The sequence below is a fragment of the Lemur catta genome, chromosome 18 (genome assembly GCF_020740605.2).
Source record: "Lemur catta isolate mLemCat1 chromosome 18, mLemCat1.pri, whole genome shotgun sequence".
Taxonomy (NCBI): Eukaryota; Metazoa; Chordata; class Mammalia; order Primates; family Lemuridae; genus Lemur; species Lemur catta.
The window spans coordinates 42,649,935-42,669,586 of record NC_059145.1 but is presented as its reverse complement, the minus strand read 5'-3'; the positions used below and the strand labels follow the sequence as shown (position 1 = coordinate 42,669,586).

Below are 19,652 nucleotides of genomic sequence, written 5' to 3'. Positions count from 1 at the left end.
CTATATAACCAAACAGTCAGAAGAAATGTCAGCACCACAAAAGCTTTAGCACCTTGTCCCTTCTACACAGCCTGTCTGGGAAGCTGAACCACAGTGGCATGATTTCTTGTTTTTAACTTAAACCAAAGAGCAGGCTGCTACCCTGCTGTTAGAACATTCGTGTGTACAGTCAAGGAATATGTGAGCGCCTACTATGTGTCATGCACTGTTCATGGTGCTAGGAATAGAGCAGAATATAAAACAGGCAAAATCCTCATCCCCATGAGTCCCAGGAATAGTATTTAGGTAGTTGACCTGTAGGCGGTGTCTACTTTTTCTTGCTTCTCTGTAGTTTTCTATTATTTTTCTATATGGTATGTTTACTTATGAAAATAACAATACAAAAAATAAATACAGAAACATAAGCATATATTCAGTTTTAAGTTATGAAATCTCTCTTTTCTGGAGGTTAACATTAGATACCACCATTTTCCATCACATGTATCCTATAAAGATATACTACATTATGTACCCATAATAATTCAAAAAAAAAATTGGGCAGAGGGGCAAAAAAAAAAAAAAGATATGACAACTTGCAATGTTAAAACCCCTGGTTATCTTCACCTATAAGCTACAGTAGAAATTTCCTAAGTGTGCCATTACAAGTGTCTGCTCTGGTCCTCTGCAGGCCCACAGAGCTGTTTGCAGGAAGACTCACCTTGTATTGAAGAGAGCAGCTTTTACAGCAATGGAAATGGCATCAAACAAATTTCCACCACATTCCAGCAGCTAAGGGAGACAGGGATTGAGAAGGGAAAAAAAAGCAAGCATTATTTCATACTTTACATATTATCCCAGTTAAGGACACTGATTCCTAAGAAATAGTGACTGAATGTGTGTATAAAATTAAGATAAGAATGCATGGCTGCTCTCCTGGCAAGCCATGTGGTGCCTACAGCTCACTGACATGGTGTGTTCGCCCTAACTGCAAGTGCTGCCTTGTCATGGCTGTGCATACATGGGCCACACGTGCGCGGTCACAGCCGGGTACCAATGGTCAGAGACATTGGCCTGCTATGGAGCTCCTCTCACTGGCACTCCAGCCAGTTGGGCTTGCACTGAAGGAAGGACTGATCACTTTTATTTTGCCCCAAACAGCTCCCAATGGCACCCCAAGAGTTACTCCAATCTTTGCTAACGTATGCCTGGCCTCCAAGCAAGTAGAAATTGGTGGCTACTGATGCTGCAGCTGCTAGCAGGTTCACGTTTACCAGTGGAATTACCTCTTGTATGCCATGATCAATATACAACTGATGCTCAATCATGAAACACTGCTGCATGTTTTACACTAATTATAATAAAAACTAAGGTCTCTCATAAAAGCTCTCACCCATGAACAAAAGTGTTGAGTGCGCTTATGTGTGCTCATCTAGCAGGGAAGGTTAGTGGAAGGTGGCACATCATTCTGCCCTCCTTTTGGAGAAGCCTTGGCCTGAGGTTATGGAATAAAGCCAACTGGGCTGCCCCGGGTAAGAAAGGAGAGAAGTCATATGTAGAAAGAAAAGCCATGTATTTCTGTGTGTTTTTATTTAGAATCTGTCTCCTCTTCACCTGAACTATGAACTACTAAAGGCTGCGACTCTGTGGTTTTGTTCAATCCTTAATCCCAGAGCTCAAAAGAAGCTGCTATGAAGAACAAGTCTGGTGATCATTTGTGAAAGACAGGTAGGCCCTAAGCCTGGCCCTTCCAAACTCAGCTAAGTCAGAGTCAACAATTATACCCGGAACATCTCATCATGTACTCCATTCATGCCCACTGCAAATCTCTAATTCTCACCTTTTAGCTTTCCAAGCAAACCTCAGGTCTAGATACCCTCTTTCCTATATAGCCTTGCATCCTTATTATTAACATATGACCCCCAGCCTATGTTACCACCTGGCTTTGTGACTGCAACTTATTCACCTAGCAACTGGACTAGCTCTTTTCTACTCCGGTGACTATTCGGATATAGACTGCCACACAGCAAAGGGGCTCTGGGCCAGACTCCTGGGTCAGTATGCCTGGATTTGATTCCTGTCTTCTCCAGTTAGCTGCATGACCCTGGGTGGAACTTAACCTCTCTTGACCACCTACGGAGGATAAAAATCACACCTGTCTCACAGAGTTCTTATAAAGCTGGAATGAGTTAATATTGGTAAAGTCCTGAGAAGTCAGAAGAAATGTCAGCACCACAAAAGCTTTAGCACCTTGTCCCTTCTACACAGCCTGTCTGGGAAGCTGAACCACAGTGGCATAATTTCTTGTTTTTAACTTAAACCAAAGAGCAGGCTGCTACCCTGCTGTTAGAACATTCGTGTGTACAGTCAAGGAATATGTGAGCGCCTACTATGTGTCATGCTCTGTTCATGGTGCTAGGAATAGAGCAGAATATAAAACAGGCAAAATAGTTTAGCACATAGTAAGCATTAGCTAAGTGCAATGCTCTTTCCATTGTCCTGTGCTGTGTCTCATTACAGTTGGACACAAACTTTGATTTTCAACATTCTAGCTTATCACCTAGACATGAAATGAAGAGGGCAGAATGCTAAAATAAACCCTGATATCTGCTGAGGGGCCCTGCAGAAGGGCAGGCACCAATCAGCCTGTGTTCCTACACAGGGTGCAAAGGAATGATCCCACCCCCTGGTCTCAGGTCTGCCTGCCCAGACTCTCCACAGTGTACCACACAACGGGGCAACTCGGGGTGCTCTCTGGAGTCAGACAGTGTGGGTCTGACACTCATCCCTGCCACTTTCTGGCTACGTGTCCTCTGAGTTTTGGTTTCCCCATCAGTAAAGCAAAGCCCTGCTTCTTTACAGGGTGGCTGTGAGGATGAAATAAGATCACAACCTTAACATTCCCGGCCCATAACAGGCGTTCACAGATCCTACCTTCCTCTCTCTACTGCCAGGCAGGCCCACCCTAGCAAGAGTCTTTTTGGTAAACATACTAGTGCAGTTAAGCAAGGGGAGACTAAGTGGTATAGGGAGATCCAAAGGTGCCAGACTGGGCCACCTGCATAGACCCAGAACAAGCTAGGAGGAAAATAAGAGGCAAAGGACATCCAGTGTCACAGAGAGGCGCCCCAGGACTGTGGTCCTAGAGCAGGCTGTAGGTGCCCACTCTCTCCAGGGGGAAAAAATCCCTCCTGTGACAGAGGTGGGAAAGGAGCAGAACTGGAAAACGGAAGACACAAACACCTCCCTCTTTCAGATGCATAAATCCTAGAGTGGTTCTTTTAGGAAAACAGCACAACTTATTCTGTAGCACCCTGGGGAGACAGGGTTTCTTTCTTAAGGCAAACTCCCAAAACACGCTGCTAAGAAACGCAGCCTACCAAGTAGCAAATGTATGTCCCACACACAAAACCTGTCCCTCCTGGATTTCCCCTCACTGTTTGCTCAGACACCCAGGCTCAGCACCTCCTGTCACCCACACAGCCAGCTGCTGCGGCAACTCTTCCATTCTCTTTCCTTCCCATGCCCAAGGCCACAGACCACGGGCCACATGCTGGTTCTCATCACCACTCCCAGGGCCCATCGAAAGACCAATCTTGTGGCTAATCTCCCCACCAAAGGTCACCTGCACATTGTGAGTATGACAAAGTCTTAAGAGTTATCCCAGGTGGGGTAAAAACTGATGCCATTAAAAACCTATGAAGAGCAAAGAAAAGTTTCCATGAAGTTAAATTTTTACTCTCATAAAATAACTGAATAGGGAAAAACACAATATCGGAAATAGGTGGATCATCTGACTGCTATAGGTTTTAAGTACATCCGCAATAAAAGTATGAAGACACAGCAGAGTACCCAGCGAATATCTGTCTGAGGATGGAATATCTGCCTGAGGACTACCAAGTTGGTAAAAATAAATCATAGGAGATTCCTTTTTCACAATTCCAGTGACAAGACTAGATTTCCACCACCTTACTTCAAACACAGACTCAATCTATTCAGTATATCTTTGGATTTAAGATAAAAACTTATCCCCCAAACAGAAGTCTATCCCCAGGCATACACGCACAAAGCACATTCCTATCGAGGCTGAAAGCAAACACTTGCTTTCATGCAAGAGGAACCCCTCCACAGATACAAATTATCTGAATGACAAAAACTGATCTACCTCATTCATAATATAATTATTTAAATGCTTTTCTAATTCATTAAAAACTTTTCTGAAGATGACAACATTTCAAAAGCTCATGTCTTCCTCTAAAAGAAGCAAAACTTTTCTAAAAATATTTGAGAAGAAATCCAAATGCCAAGAGTCTTAAAAAGAAAGGTCTACAGATGACAGGGACATAGTGCACAGTATCCCCCCGCTACTCCTGCTCATGGACGAAGGAGGCTGTTTCCGAGCTGAGATAATGTTCCTATGCTCATCAGTTTTGCCAAAGCCTTCACTAACAGAAGAACAGGCTTTTCTGTTGCTTTGGTGTGACTCAATCATAAGTGCATCAGTCCTTATCATGGGCCATTCTCCTACAAAAGCACAAGTGTGCACAAATAGCGAGGAAGAGCAAAGCAGGATTGCCAAAGGACAAATACAGGGTGCCATAGCACTCATGTCTTTAACTTCTTTGGTGGGGGAGGGGAGAGTAGATAATGCTCTTCAGACACAAGATGGAACCTGAGAGTTCATTCACATCAGGGGGCTGCACCTCCCTGGCAACTGTGAAGCCTGTCTTTACAGTCCTTGGTAAGACCGTAGGCTGACGGTTCCCACCTCCTCAAAACCAGGACCTGTGAAATTATCTGCTTGGTAGGCATCACAGCACAAGGTACATCCTACTTATCAGAGATGAGAAAAAGCAAATAGACTTGTAATTTCATTTTTTTCCCCTCAAATCCTGGTGGATTATTTATTTATTTATTTATTTTTATTTCAGCATATTGTTGGGGTGCAAAAGTTTAGGTTAAGTATATTGCCCTTGCCCCCCAACCCAAGTCAGAGCTTCAAGCGTGTCCATCCCCTAGACGGTGCGCATCGCACTCATTATGTATGTATACACCCATCCCCTCCTCCCTCGACATCTGCCGGACACCCAATTAATGTTATTCTTAAATGTGCTCTTAAGTGATGATCAGTGAAACCAATTTGATGGTGAGTACATGTGGTGCTTATTTTTCCATATTAGCATCAGCATTCAGAACACTTCTAACCTGTTAGACAATGGTTACCATTGCTATCTTTTGACTATGTTCCATCCATTATCATATTAATTTAAAAATATCCAGAAAGCCCTACCCTGTTTCATGTAGAGCTGACAACAGCCAGTTGTTTCTCTTCATGAAGTTCACTATCAGTTACAGTACCTCCTTTATCTTCACATTCATTAAAGAATCTGTTTGGTCAATGGCTTAGTCTGTGTCCTCAATTTGAAGTGGAAGATGTAGTCAATAATCTCAAGGTTCATAAAATTTAATGAGGAATAAAACAAACTCAACAAGAGCCTGTACATGAATAAGCCACTGACTGCTACATTATTACACAAAGGCATAATTAATCACAGCTACCCAGAGAAGTTACCATCAAGCACCAAAACCTGGGTAGAGGAGTATTTGGGAGGGAGAGAAGGGCTGGCCTGAAAAGACTCCTAGGGGAGATTTTGTGTAGGAAGAGGCAGGGCCTCTGGGTCCTCACCTGGGACATGAGGGCCTCAGAGCATGCGGGTTCTAGGCTGTTTCAAGGAACAATGGCACAGTGAGGTCAAGAGCAGGTGTCAGCATCACACAGACCTGGCTCTGAGACCCAATAGCGCTGCTCGGAAGCTGAGGCTGTGTTTTAGTTTCCTCACTTATAAGTGGGGAATGTAAGAGTGTCCACTCACAAAAGGTCTGTAAGATTTCAATGAGAGTGCATGTACAGGGCTTACCATCATTCCATACAGACTGTGCCAACCTGTCTAAATTTTGCCCATCAACTTTATCTGGACCATTCAGAGAGCATCTTTTGTTTTGCTTTGCTTTGTTTTCCTTCCTTGACAACCTCTGTGGATAATTTTAGGCGCTACCATGATGTGACCATAATTCTATTATAGAGAGGCATTATACATGTTATTTATATGTATGTTATATCTAATTTAAAAAATTATTCTAGAAGGCCATCTTTTCCCAACTAATCTCACTATATAGGTTGAAAACATCCACCTGAAGAGGGAAAAAGCTTTGGGAGAAAAGTAGGCCAAGTGGTCTCCAACAAAGGTAGAGTATGGCTCATTCATCAACATGATACTCACCAGCACATCCACGTAGAGAACCCAGCAGTGCTCCCGAGGACTAATGCAGAGGGACTTCAGGTCAATGCTGCTCTTATTGTTAAATATGCGGTAGAGCGTGTTAGCGATCTCTGTGCCAAGGTCATCACCTCCTCGACCTTCAAATTCAGGGGTAGCGTTGGCTGAACTATACAGAACAGCAATCAAAAAGCTGGGTGAGTCTTTCCACATGCAAAAAGCAAAGGGGCAAGGCTTTATTCCAGTTTCCCTGTGGAATGTTGGAAGAGCCAGCTGCTGTGAGAAAAGTCACTGAAATGGGGAAAAATGGCATCGGCCACCTTTCCAGCCTCCAGACACATACAGTGAACCAAACCAGTGCTGCACCCTGGATTTGTCAGTGCATATGGTGGGACTTCCCAATGACTTCTAATAGAACCCATCTTTAGCCAAAGAGAAACAAGAGAGTGATGGCATTGTGAACCTCAGCCGGTAATAATTAACTCTCTTATCTTCAGAGTACAATAAATACTCTTCTCTGGCAAGCTGAGGAAGCTGGGAGGCCTAGAGAATCAAACAGCTGGCGTACAGAGGGGTTACATCATATGCATCAGTGGTCCCCAACCTTTTTGTCACCAGGGACCGTTTTCAGGGAAGACAATTTTTCCATGGACTAGGGTGGGAGTGGTGGGGGTGGTGGTGGTGGAATGGTTTGGGGATGATTCAAGTGCATTACATTTATTATGCACTTTATTTCTATTATTACATTGTAATATACAATGAAATAATTATACAACTCATCATAGGTTGGGGACCCTTGATATACACCATCCCTAGTTTCACAGCTTTAGAACGTGCCATCATACTTTCAACACAAAAACCACAATATAAGAACAATAACGTTTCTGGAACGATTTAAAAGACATGTATGACAGTATGTCAGTTATGTCATAAACCTTAGATTATCACTGTGCTGAAAAAAAGGAAAATGAATGAAAGTAAGAGAAAGACTGTTGGCTGATTAAATATTAGCTTACCCCCTTTATCTGATATTTTTCAAGAGAAAAACTTTTTTCCTTTTTGGCTTCTTGATACTATGCCAAATTACCTCAACAAAGAACTAATTGGATTCCACAGGCATGGTGGCTCATGCCTATAATCCCAGCACTTTGGAAGGCCAAGGCAGGAAGATTACTTGAGGCCAGGAGTTCAAGAGACCACCCTGGACAACATATCAAGACCTTGTCTCTAAAAAAAAAAAAAAAAACAGAACAATTATCTGGGTGTGGTGGCATGTGCCTGCAGTCCCAGCTACTCAGGAGCCTGGGGTGGGAGGATCACTAGGAGCCAGGAGTTCAAGGCTGCAGTGAGCTTTGGTCATGCCACTGCATTCTAGCCCTGGGTGACAAAAAACCTGTCTCTAAGAAAAGCCAAAAAACAGAAAACATTTGGCACCCAGAAAACACTACTCAAAAGTGTGTAAAAGGACATTTTTGAGAGTTTTGGCTTAATACAAACAAACCCTTAATATGTGTGTGAGAAAAATAAACATTACAGCAATCATTTTACTATGATAATAAAGGCCCAGAAAGGCAGGAAACCAGCTGTTTCAGCATGGACTCTATAAAATCACGTATGGAAACTTTCTGACCCCTCAGCCACCTGGAAGTTACCCAGCCCCGTGCCAGCCACTGGAGATCTAGCTACGTAGACCCAAAGCCAGCAGTTTCTGCGAAGTAGGGGGAGTTTCGTGATAGGAAGCAAACTGAGGTGGGAGGCAAGGAGGTCAGTCAGCATTCAGGGTTATAGGGGACCTCACACCTGGGATGAGTAGGAGTTGGTCAGGCCACAGAGAGGCAGGGGACTCCAGGTAAAGCAAAACCTATGCCCACCCCATTTGGGTAACCCTAAAACAAATCTCAATAATAGAGGTGTAAGACTGAATCCTAGAACAGACTACTACACTGTTGTATGATAACTTTGTTTCTCTAATCATAGTCTTCCTTTACCACTACCACCAGCAGAACCTCACTTTAAAGTCCCCAGGAGAAACTTCATTACTGTCATAGCAACCTCACTGTTCCCTCACTGCCTCTGCTGGACACAGCCATCGAGCCGTGAAAATCAGCTCATTTATGGTGAAATAATCAAGTCACCAGGGACCAAGCTTTTACTTTGCACAGCCAGCAAAACACAACCGGTTTCTAATTTAAACGCTAAGTAATCAATATTAAGTCCCATGTTTTAAGTGCTTAAAAATACACCTATAGAGATCTCTGTGTAGACAAATCCAGTCAGAGATGTTCATTCTCAAAATGTTTTATCTTTTCCTGAATGTGATGGGCATATCCTCCTGGTGTGAATAATTAATCTGGATTAATGCATTAACTCTTCAACAGCCCTAGGGGATGGTTTACAGAACTTCCAGTGTCCAATTGTCCAGATTAATCTACCTACTAAACCATGCTCCATTGTGGTTTTTTGCTTTTGTTTGTTTTTTTGCCACTGTGTTAATTTAAAGTGGAAATTTAACCCATTTTAAAACAGCTTTTTGGTTTTTTTAAATAAGTCATTCTTTCAACATAGCTAGCAGTCAGGCAGAGGAAGGTCTGGAGACTCGTGAGCCCATGGAATGCTCCTGTGCCTGGATGATGCCCTAGCCGTGGAGAGACTCTGAGGAGGAGGCCTGGGAAACTGAAGGCAGTTGTGGGGTGGGGGATGGGATGCAATGCTTTAAGTAACATAAAAAAGCCAGAGATCCCATATTCTGCTGATGGCAGAAGACAGGGGCCGGAGTAGAGAAATGAGGATTCCACCTCATCACTGGGGCACTCACAGCACATAGATCCTTTCCAACAGAGTTGGACAGAAATGTAGACCTAGAAAGGGCCTGAGAGACCATCTCCAGGGGATAGAAAACCAAATGCTTACAGGGGCTAGCCAGGTAACTACATATATCTGAACAAAGGGCCACATACAGTTAATAGGCAATGACAGATGGTGTGGCAAACTTTCCAGCCCTAACAAAATTTTAATTTACCTTAAAAAACACACCTCTTTAAATGAAACAAAAATCTCACAGGTGGGATTTGACCTGCAGGATGAGAGACCCCATATGGTCTAACTCTCATTTTACAAGGAGGGAAATTTTAACAGCTTTTTTGAATGTTTGTATGAACTAGACACCACTCTTAGGCACTTTAGACATATTAACTCATCTAATTCTCACAGCAACCCTAAGAGATTATTGACCCCATTTTATTTTTTTATTTATTTAAACTGAATCCTGGGAGAGTATTGACCCCATTTTAGATAAGGAAGCTGAGTCACAGAGAGGTTATGTAATCGGGCCAAGGTCACAGGACTAGCGCCTGAGGAGCTGAGACTCTAACCTAGGCAGACAGGCCCTTATGTGCTATGCTTCCTTGTACTCTCCCAGAATCTGTCATTCCACATGCTTGGCTTGTAGTGTAACATCAGTCACATTAGCTTTCCTTGGGCTTATCTTTTGCCTCAAGGTAATGAATGGGTGCTCTGCTCTTGGGACTTACTACTAGACCACAAATGTTGAAGTCAACAAAGAATGCAACCAAGGGCAGGGAACCTTTAATAAAAAGCTTCTCTGTTAGAGAGAGAGAGAGAACAAACACAGGCTGGTAATTCTAGCCTCCTGCTCACATGCATCACAATATATTCTTTCAGTAGGGGAACATGCACTTGGATTTTTTGGGCATAAAACCAAATGTTTTCTGCACTTACAGTTACCAAAACCAATTGAGACCCCTGATAAAGCATGACCCAGGCCCTCTTCCAGGGAAACTGTGGGAAACTGTTTACTAAGCTGGATAAACTAATAAAGATCCTGGGAACACTGCGCTCCCAGCTCTCCACCTCTCCTGACTCGTCACTTCCACCCTGCTCCACCTGCTTGGAACATCTCTGGTTTAACTGGGGTAGACTGAGACCAACGCTATGGCCACCTGGAATGGGACTCTAGACACTAGGCCCATTGTTGCTTCCCTTGCAATCAATTTAGCCTGCAAATCTATGGAGTCTTACAGCAGGTCAGCCCAGGCCCAGAGCAGGAAAAGTGATTTAGTGGGTACCTAGAGCAGAGCTAACTCAAGGTCTTACCCCTCCAGAAGTCATCTGGCCCCGAGGCAAGTCCCGAGGCTGATTCCTCTGTGTGCACATGTGCTCATTTCTCAGCCTGCAGAAGCTTCCCTATAAACGGGTACCAGAAGAGCAGCATATTCTAAGCTTTTTGTCATAAGCTCTCCTTCGAAGTTTCTAGGAGAGTTGTCCCATCAGCACTGGAGACTTTGAGCACAACTAGCCTCAAATGGCTTCTGCAGGTTGCCTCTATGCTTTGTCCCCACCTCCAGCCCTCAGTCAAGAACACTGTCCTCTTTAAGCAGCACTAAGGAGGCAAGGAACACAATGGCTCCATCTAACAACTCAGGGCCCAAAAATTCTGGTTCAATGTTAGTAAAAAATACAAATGATCACATTGAAAAGTAGCTAAGGCCCCAAGGGGAAGTGACAAGTGCTGGAGACACTGAAATGTCTATGAATGAAAAACAATCTCCTAACACACACACCCCCCCTTAAAAACCCAAGCCTCTCTGAGTGGCCATGCCCCCATCCCAAACCCACCAACACAATGGTGGGAAAGCTGAGGAGACACCTGATGGCCCTCCACCTAGTGGTGGTACAGAGTAACATACTATCTTGCTAAAAATCTTTTCCTAAAGTTTCAAAGTTCTCATTTGAAATGACCTATTCTCAGGCTACAACTAGCAAATCAAAGACATGACACAGGAATTAGAAGGTCTGGTTTTGCTCCCAGTTTAGTGAAAGTGCTTCCAGGCATCTCTGGAGCAGGGCGAAGAAGGGTCAGTGCAGCTGGGCACACTTTCCAAGGGCTGTGAGACTATCAAGATTTTTCATCATTTCCAAAAAACAGGGTAAATTATGGGAATGGGAAATAGTGTCTACATCAGCTCTGTGTATTATCATTCCAAGTAGACAAAACTAAAGTGAAACAAGTTAGCAGAAAAGCAATTAGCTTTCTGAGACCACTCTACCACTGGGAATTGAAATGATTAAAACCTGGAAGTTGCTGATAAAAAGTTAAATCAAGCTAGGCTCAGAGCGGTAGGAGAGACCTCTCCTCTGCCCCCCACTCCCATTACTTTCCTCCCATTGGATGGCAACTATGCTTCTGCCAGTGGATAGGCCAGTGTCTTGAGCTCTCCAGCAGAGGCCCCATGCCTGCGCCAGAGTAAGGATGGGGGTGTGACACCCTTACTGCTGGGCACACCCACAGATTCCCAGAAGCCATACCTATTTACTGGATTGAAATAAAAGGCTTTGCTTATTTATGCAATTAAGAGTTGCTCCTTGAAGACTCAAGTGAGGTTCTGATACAGACGGCAGCCATCAGTGCTTGGTAACCTCTCCTATCTCTGCAGGAAAATGGGGTTTTGTGAATCTTTCAGGGTGATTCTACCTGCTGAGCTGATCACACTAGCTGAGCCACTTAAAGAAACTACAGTGTACCACCTAGAGACTATGCATCTTGAGAAACAGATTCAGGAGAACTACCTGGGAGCTCCTGGGCCTGCTGGGGTCCTTTTGAGACTTACAAAGGAAGAAAAGAGACCAGCAAGCAGTTGCCACTCTCAGTAACAAAAGAAAGGCTACTTCTGGGAGCCAGATCTTGGGAAGAGGCAGCTCAAAGGCTTCTCTCATACTGGAGTCACCCTCCCTGTACAGCTGGGACAAGAAAGGGACAAGAGCAGCAGGCTCGCCTGGAGTCATGTTCAGACACAGAACCACAACGAAACGCATCCCCTGTACCAAGCATCTCAGTGTGACACCCTCTCTTTGGTGTGGTTGAGCTGATTGTCTTTGGTCTGCCTAAGATGAATGAGGTAGAAGATAATGAAAAGGAAGAAAAGGAAAGCAAATTACAGTTCCTCGCACACGGTGTCTGCTCCTCAGTGACTATTTACTGCACTGAATTAGGCAGATCGAGGCTAGGAGAGGCATTTTGCTTCCTCCAAGAACAAAGGAAGGGATAAGCTGGGAGTTTGAACAATGTCACCATATCCACAGCAATTTAAAGAATGGGCCAATTCCACTGGGCAGCTCAGACTGGTGAGAGCTGCTGGGTAGAACCAGGAGAAGAGATTGCTTTCAGAGGCCAGCGCAGGAGGCAGGAACGGGCTAGAAGGAAAACTGGCCACAAAAACCAACATGGATACTTCTTGGACCTCCAAGTACAACGCTCCTCTGAAGCTGTCTTCTGTAGGCTGCATGAAGTAGCAAGAAGCCAGGCACGATGACACGTGCCTGGAATCCCAGCTATTCAAGAAGCTGATAGTGGAAGGATCACTGGAGGCCAGAAGTTCCAGACCAGCCCAGACAACATAGTGAAACCCCATTTCACTTTTTAAAATTTTTTAAAAAGGTAGAAAGAGCCAAAACTCAGAGTCAGACTGGCATGAGCTGGCAGTTTTAGCTATGTGACTCTGGGAAAGTCACTTTCCCTCTCTGAGCTCCATTTACTTGTCATCTTTCTCACAGGATTACCGTGAGAAGCATCTTCTGTGTCCGCAAGTGAAGACTGGAAGACTAAGTCATGCTGCAAAAGCAGGTCATCATCTGTGCAGAAACGGGCTGCCCTAGCAGCCTGAAGCTCCTATCTTTAGGAGGCCTGTATGCAAGGTTGGCCCTTGGCTGGTGTCTGGGAACCTGGCTCTCGGAGTGTCCCAGTCAACAGTAAACTGATGGGCGTGGTCCACTGTGCCTAGATTGTGCAAATAATACGGCCTGTGCTGAACACTTGTTTTCCTTCTAGAAGTTTGGAATTTTATTTGTTAAGCAGAAGATACCTACATGACCAGCCTGCAGTAAAAATCTTGGGTCCTAAGTCTATAACGGGCTTTCCTGGAATGAAACATCACAAATAAGTACGGCATTTTCATTGCTGTAATAAACCTTAACCAAAAGTACCACTATATGCTAAGTCCTGCGAGTCCTTCTATCTCCGAATGTGGAAGTGGTCTTGGGGACCCAGATACAAGATCAATATTATACAGCTGCGCTTACCATTAGCCAGTAGAGATCCTTACCCACTTAAAGAAGGCCTGCTGTCACCACCTAGCTTCTAGAAGCAAGGTAACAGAAGATGGTGCCAGGCAGGCCAGCAACCCAATAAAAAGCCCCAACCAACCCCTGGAAAGTAGAGATAACAAGGAGGAGAGAAATATTTATTTATTATTTATTTATTTATTTATTTATCTATCTATCTATCTATCTATCTATCTATCTATCTATCTATCTATCTATCTATCTATCTATCTATCTATCTTTTGAGACAGAGTCTCGCTCCGCTGCCCGGGCTAGAGTGCTGTGGTGTCAGCCTAGCTCACAGCAACCTCAAACTCCTGGGCCATTAAACACCATGCCCGGCTAATTTTTTCTATATATATTTTTAGTTGTCCAGATAATTTCTTTCTATTTTTAGTAGAGATGGGGTCTCGCTCTTGCTCGGGCTGGTCTCGAACTCCTGATCTTGAGCGATCCTCCTGCCTCGGCCTCCCAGAGTGCTAGGATTACAGGTGTTAGCCACTGCGCCCGGCCAAGAGAAATACTTATTGAAAGCCCACAGGATCATTGTGAATCAGAATTCACAACAAAAAAAAAGAAAGAAAGAAAGAGAGAAAGAAAAAAAAGAAAGAAAGTGTTCACTCTATCTTCATGACCACAATCATTTTTTAGATGAAAAAATTTAAGCACAGAGAAACTGGGTAATTAACTAGCCTGAGGTCACAAAGCTGGCCAGAGAAGGAAGTGAGATTCTGGCCCAAGGCTGGATGCAGACACTGCAGGGCCCTCACTCTTCCCAGCATCCATGCTGACTGCTAGCTGCTACTTCCTTAGCCTGTCAGGCTGCTTGGCTGACTCTTGGCCTCATCTACCAAGCAAATCATGAACAGTTTTCTGCAGAGCTAGAGCAGGAAGACAAACAGAGCATTTTAGAACAAATGATCCTTACTATCTGTGTTTGATATTTTTCAAAGCACCATAACACATGTCATTTTATTTGACCCTCAAAACCACTATGTGCTGGGCTGCCTGGCAGAGGTCCTCCTTTTTCAGACAGGGAAAATAAGGCCCAGCAATGGCCAGGTGATTAAGACAAGGGCAGGACTTCAGCCAAGACACCTCCCATTACCTGACACATAGGAGGAAGTCAGTAAATGCCTGCTGAGTGCCTGAATGATTAAATAAATACAAAATAAAAGTGGCTCAACAGGAAACTAGAGGTTCATTTTCTGGATCTTTATCTTTTAAATCATTTTTTTTTTTGAGACAGTTTCACTCTGTTGCCACGGCTGAAGTGCAGTGGTGTCATCATAGCTCACAGCAACCTCAAACTCCTTGGCTCAAGCAATCCTCCTGCCTCAGCCTCCTTAGTAGCTGGACTACAGGTGCATGCCACCACACCCAGCTAATTTTTCTATTTTTAGTAGAGATAGGATCTCACTCTTGCTCAGCCTGGTGTCAAACTCCCAAGTTCAAGCAGTCCTCCCACCTCGGCCTCCCAGAGTGCCAGGATTACAGGCATGAGCCACCACGCCTGGCCTAAATAATTTTTCTTTAAAAACATCTGCATAGTACTGACCAGTCAACAAAGAACTCCAAGTAGCCTTCATTTGGTTTCTCCAGCTTCGGCGTCCCCATTTCTGCTTTCACTCCCACCAAGATGTCTGTATGACCCTGCAGACACACGCAAGAAGGGTTCTCACTCAGAGCAGGCAGCCAGGCACCCCATCAACTCCCTCCTCTTCTGGACATACGCCCCGGGGGACTCTCTTAGGAGCAGTGCTGGCAATTGGAAAGTGGCGTTTGGAGGAGGAGAGGAGTTGTTCGGATCTGGATAGCCCCCTCCCTGAGGTTGGCTTGGGTCTCGGATTTCTCCAGGAGTAATTTGTACTCCAAAAGCCAAGAGGGGTCTGCAGCTGGTTCTCCGGGGCCTACCCATTTCTCCACCAGGGCGTGAACTGTGGCCACTGTACTCACCAGCTTGACCCTCGCAGACCCACTGGTGTTGGACACCACGTCAGTTTCCACTTCCACACATCGGTAGTCCTCACAGCCACGGCCATCCACACGGAGGTCTTCCTAAGTGCAAAAACCACAGCCCTAAGGCTGTCATCCCAAACCAACAGCAGACTCCTAAACTCATTCACTCTTTTTTCCCCCATGGGAAGAAATATGCAGTACAACATCTCCTTTTCTCTTAGTGGATCATCCAAAATTCTGTCCTCATAGCTAACAACAATATTACTATGTTACACATGAGAAAATGGAGACTCAGAGAAGCTGAGACTTGTCCAAGGTCCTACAACTAGTAAGGACAAAACTAGGTTCCCTTGCCAGGTATGTCTGATTGCAGAGTCCATACTATACATCACTATACAGAATATGCAACCAAAATCTGAACAAGAGACAAAATAAACCACCTCTCTCCAAATCTGCAATTCTAAAATTGTACCCAAGTACGTGTTGTCAGAGCTACAGGTTACAACTATCTCTACTGTAGCCCTCCCACCCCTCCCCACAAATTTAACAAGATCTACTGTGTAAACAAAGACACCCAACCTTCTTCTAAAAGCGGCATTCTCTAGAACAGGGTCAACAAACTAAGGCCTACAGGCCACTTGTTTTTATAAATAGTTTTACTGAAGCACAGCCATGCCCATTTGTTTAGGTACTATCTATAACTGCTTTTGCTCTACAAATACAGAGTTGAGTGGTTGGGACAGAGATTGTATGACCTGCAAAGCCCAAAGTCTTCACTGTCTAGCCCTTCAGAGCAAGTCTGCCAACTCTTTCTACAAAAGATGGTTTTCAGAGCGGTCTATGCACTGCCTGTCCTGTCTGCCCATTTACTGATTTCTTCAATTACTTATTTATATCACTACAACTCATAGATACAAACTCTTTTATGCTATGGTTACAATCTAATACTATCATTATTTATTTTGTTGCTCAAAGTGTTCCAGATTTGGCTACTGGGAGCTCCTTTGGGTTAGTTCTTGTGCTTTTTCAACATGCCTCCAACTTTTTCTGAGTACTTCTTTACTTTCTGACAAAACAAGATGTTCCAGCCTCTTGTATTTTCCCTGCCCCAGCCCTGGGAGTCAATTCTTTCATAGTGGAGAATGATACTTAAAAGCCAGGATCTGAGTGCTAAGTTCATAGTTATTGGGGTATCATTGCTTCTAGACTCTCCGAGCAGACAGAGCTAGAAAATGTATGTAAATATACTAACCCACACATATGTACACATCTATATTTAATTCTGTAACTATTCTACATATCTATTAAAAAGCCATGAGTTCACGCTGATAGTTCAGTTCCAATCTAATACCACAGGGTTCATTCTAACCTTCCTCCTTATATTATTAATATTTGTAACTTCTTTCTCAGCCAGGGAGAAGGCTGGCTCTCATTATCTACAATGTATTTACATATTTGTTCAGTCTTAGTACACAGTTTCAGAACTTCTAACCCATATGCTATGAGAAACAAATTTTCTAACACAGTATTCGTATGAAGTTCTTTCTGTCTTTAGCCTTATAATACCCAGTCAAAATATCATTTTCCAGTTACTTAAGTTACTTTTCTTCCCTGTGCCTTTCATTATGGTTATATTATTCAATCCGTAACACAGGTTCATTTGTAACTGTTTGTATTCCATTTTGTCCCCCCACCCCTATCCTGGTTACTTTTAATTACTTATTTGCTTTCTGGGTATGTGTAATGTCACTATGGTTCTAAGAGACAAAGCTCTCGGAAAAGTAAGCTCTGAGAGAACGGTTGCTCTCCCCTTGTCTGTACCATGCTATTGCCATGCCCCCTTCTCACCCCTTTCCCACCCACCCCAGGTAGGTAACCTATCTCTTTACTTGTTCATCTTTCTTATATTTCTTCTGCACAAATGAGCAGATACTGAATATTTTTTATATCCTCTTCTTTCTAATATGTAGAGTGGCATGCTGTGAAACACTTTTACACTTGGCCTTTAAAAAAAAAAACACTTAACAGTGTATGCAGGAAATCAGTCCATATGGGCTCATAGAGATCTTCCTCAATCTTTGTAAATATTTATTGAAAGCAGTTGTTTTCAGAAAAAGTCATTAGCTGCATCAGATTCTCAAAGGAGTTGATGCTCCCCCAAAACATAAATAAACTAACAATCAAAAATCCCCACTGTTCTACAGTATGTGACTGTCAGAAACTTACCTTAAAACTGTCTGGCTAACTGCAGATATGACTAATTTTTTTATTTTGAGAAATTAAATAGAGAAAAGCAAAACTCTACCACATGCTCCCACTACATAGCACTATTACTATCATCTGTCACATTTGCTCCAGCTCTTTCACCCTCTCAACTCCTTTTAAATGAGAGAAAATAAACACAATAAATCAGGTGGAAGTCCCTCTGCAGCCCATTCCCTCCCTGGAAGCAATCCCTATCTCGAGTCTGGAGGCATGTGCTAGAAAAGCAACAGAATTTCAAGTCTGGCAGGGTAAGCCTTGTGGGTACGACTCCAGAAAGTGATCCCTCGTCACTGGAGGATCTCATAACTAAGTAACTGGGTCTCTTCACAATGCCACCCATAGAACCTGAAGGCTTTCTAGGTCAATCTCTGACATCCCACTCCCTCTACCCCAGTTTGCCCCACCTCCTAGGTATGCCTAGCTAGGAAAGTGAAAACCTGGCCCAGAAACTTATTTTATGAGAAATCCTTCATGGGTTGTGGGTATGGTATAAGTGTGAGCAATCACTAGGAGCATTACTCATGGGTTCCAGGCCTGGTCCTGGCATCAACTAGCCACTTGACCTAGGACAAGCCCCTTCCCCGCCTTTGGACTAGTTTCCTCATTTGTAAAAGATGGAGATTAAATTAGATAGTCTCAAAGGTGATTCTCTAATTCTACAGATCTATAAATTTAAATGGCTGCGATTATGTGCAATAATAACAGCTACCATTTACTGTGCATTTACTATATACCAGATAATATATTGGGAACACCACACATTTAATGCATTTAATCCTCACAATAGCCCTTTAAGATAGAATATTTATTCCATTTTACAAATGGGGAAACTGAGGTTGAAAGATGTTAAATGACTGGCCTAAGGTCACACAGCCAGCAAGCACCATTTGAACTTGACACCAGAACCCTTAACCACTGTTCCGCACAGCCTGCTGCATTCTAAAGGGTCTCTTCATTTTACAAAAGGAGTCAGCACAGGCCTCCTTCAAAGGAGGAGCTGGCTGGCTATACTAGGTGGGTCCTGATAATGATGCTGCTGACTCTGAAAGCAGGTAGGTCATAGGGCTTCCAACCACTGCTTTTAAATACCACTCACTCTGGAAAGATTTAGTCACACTTCTTTGTAGTGAAAACCTATTTGTTCTATTACAGGTTGGGGCTGGAAGGGTGTCAGAAAACAGGACCTCATCAAATCTTGCCTTTCCAGCCTTTAATTCACTCTCTGCCTCCTGTGGAAGACTCAGGTGATAAGACAGAAATGAAAAGCTATAAATTTTCCTTTCCAAATTTGCCTAGGGCATGTTCTTTTTTCATTGAAAAAAGTACCTAAAAGAAGAAAAACAAACCCCCAAACCAAACTAACCAGTCCATGAATCACTGCACCCAGGGAAACTTTTTTAAGAAAATCCAGTTCTCCTTATAAAAGGCTTAGGAAATTGCCCAAACCAGCATGGCCTGGTGCCTTACAACAATTTTTATTTATCCGCAGTACTTAGGAGCAAAGGAATGAATCCATGTGTGCACACTTAAACAAGGGTTGCCCTGAAGTGTAAGCTCCATTTAAAAATACTAAGAGATGTCAACAGCTGATGGACAACAGCATGGGGTGGAGCTCTGCCCTTCACAGCAGAGGAGACTGAAGCACCTTTTAGATCAAGGGCTTTGGATGTTGGGATAGCTCTTGGCAACTTTTCATAGTTGTTATCCATGTGACCACAACAACCCTACCAGTTGAGTGTGGTGTGGTAGAAAGAGTCACCTTCCAACTTATATTTAAACTTCTGCTATCAGACGGGCACAGTGGCTCATGCCTGTAATCATAGCACTCTGAGAAGCCAAGGTGGGAGGAATGCTTGAGCTCAGGAGTTTGAGACCAGCCTGAGCAAGAGCGAGACCCTGTCTCTACTTTATAAAAATAGAAAAATAAGCCAGCCATTGTGGTGTGTGCCAGTAGTCCCAGCTACTTCGGAGTATGAGGCAGAAGGATTGCTTGAGCCCAAGAGTTTGAAGCTGCAGTGAGCTATGATAATGCTATTGCACTCTACCCTGGATGACAGA

At 43.7% G+C, this 19,652-nt stretch overlaps 1 protein-coding gene across 1 annotated transcript in view; it reads right to left on the bottom strand.

Moving 5' to 3' along the window:
- The window catches only part of EXOSC7 (exosome component 7), a 35,679-nt gene that overhangs the window by 7,936 nt on the left and 8,091 nt on the right, over positions 1 to 19,652 (bottom strand). The window contains exons 2-5 of the mRNA XM_045530890.1: positions 15,327 to 15,428; positions 14,929 to 15,023; positions 6,258 to 6,423; positions 698 to 768 (exon numbers count right to left, since the gene is read on the bottom strand). Coding sequence (XP_045386846.1) covers positions 698 to 768; positions 6,258 to 6,423; positions 14,929 to 15,023; positions 15,327 to 15,428 — 434 coding nt within the window. The remainder of the gene's footprint in view (positions 1 to 697; positions 769 to 6,257; positions 6,424 to 14,928; positions 15,024 to 15,326; positions 15,429 to 19,652) is intronic.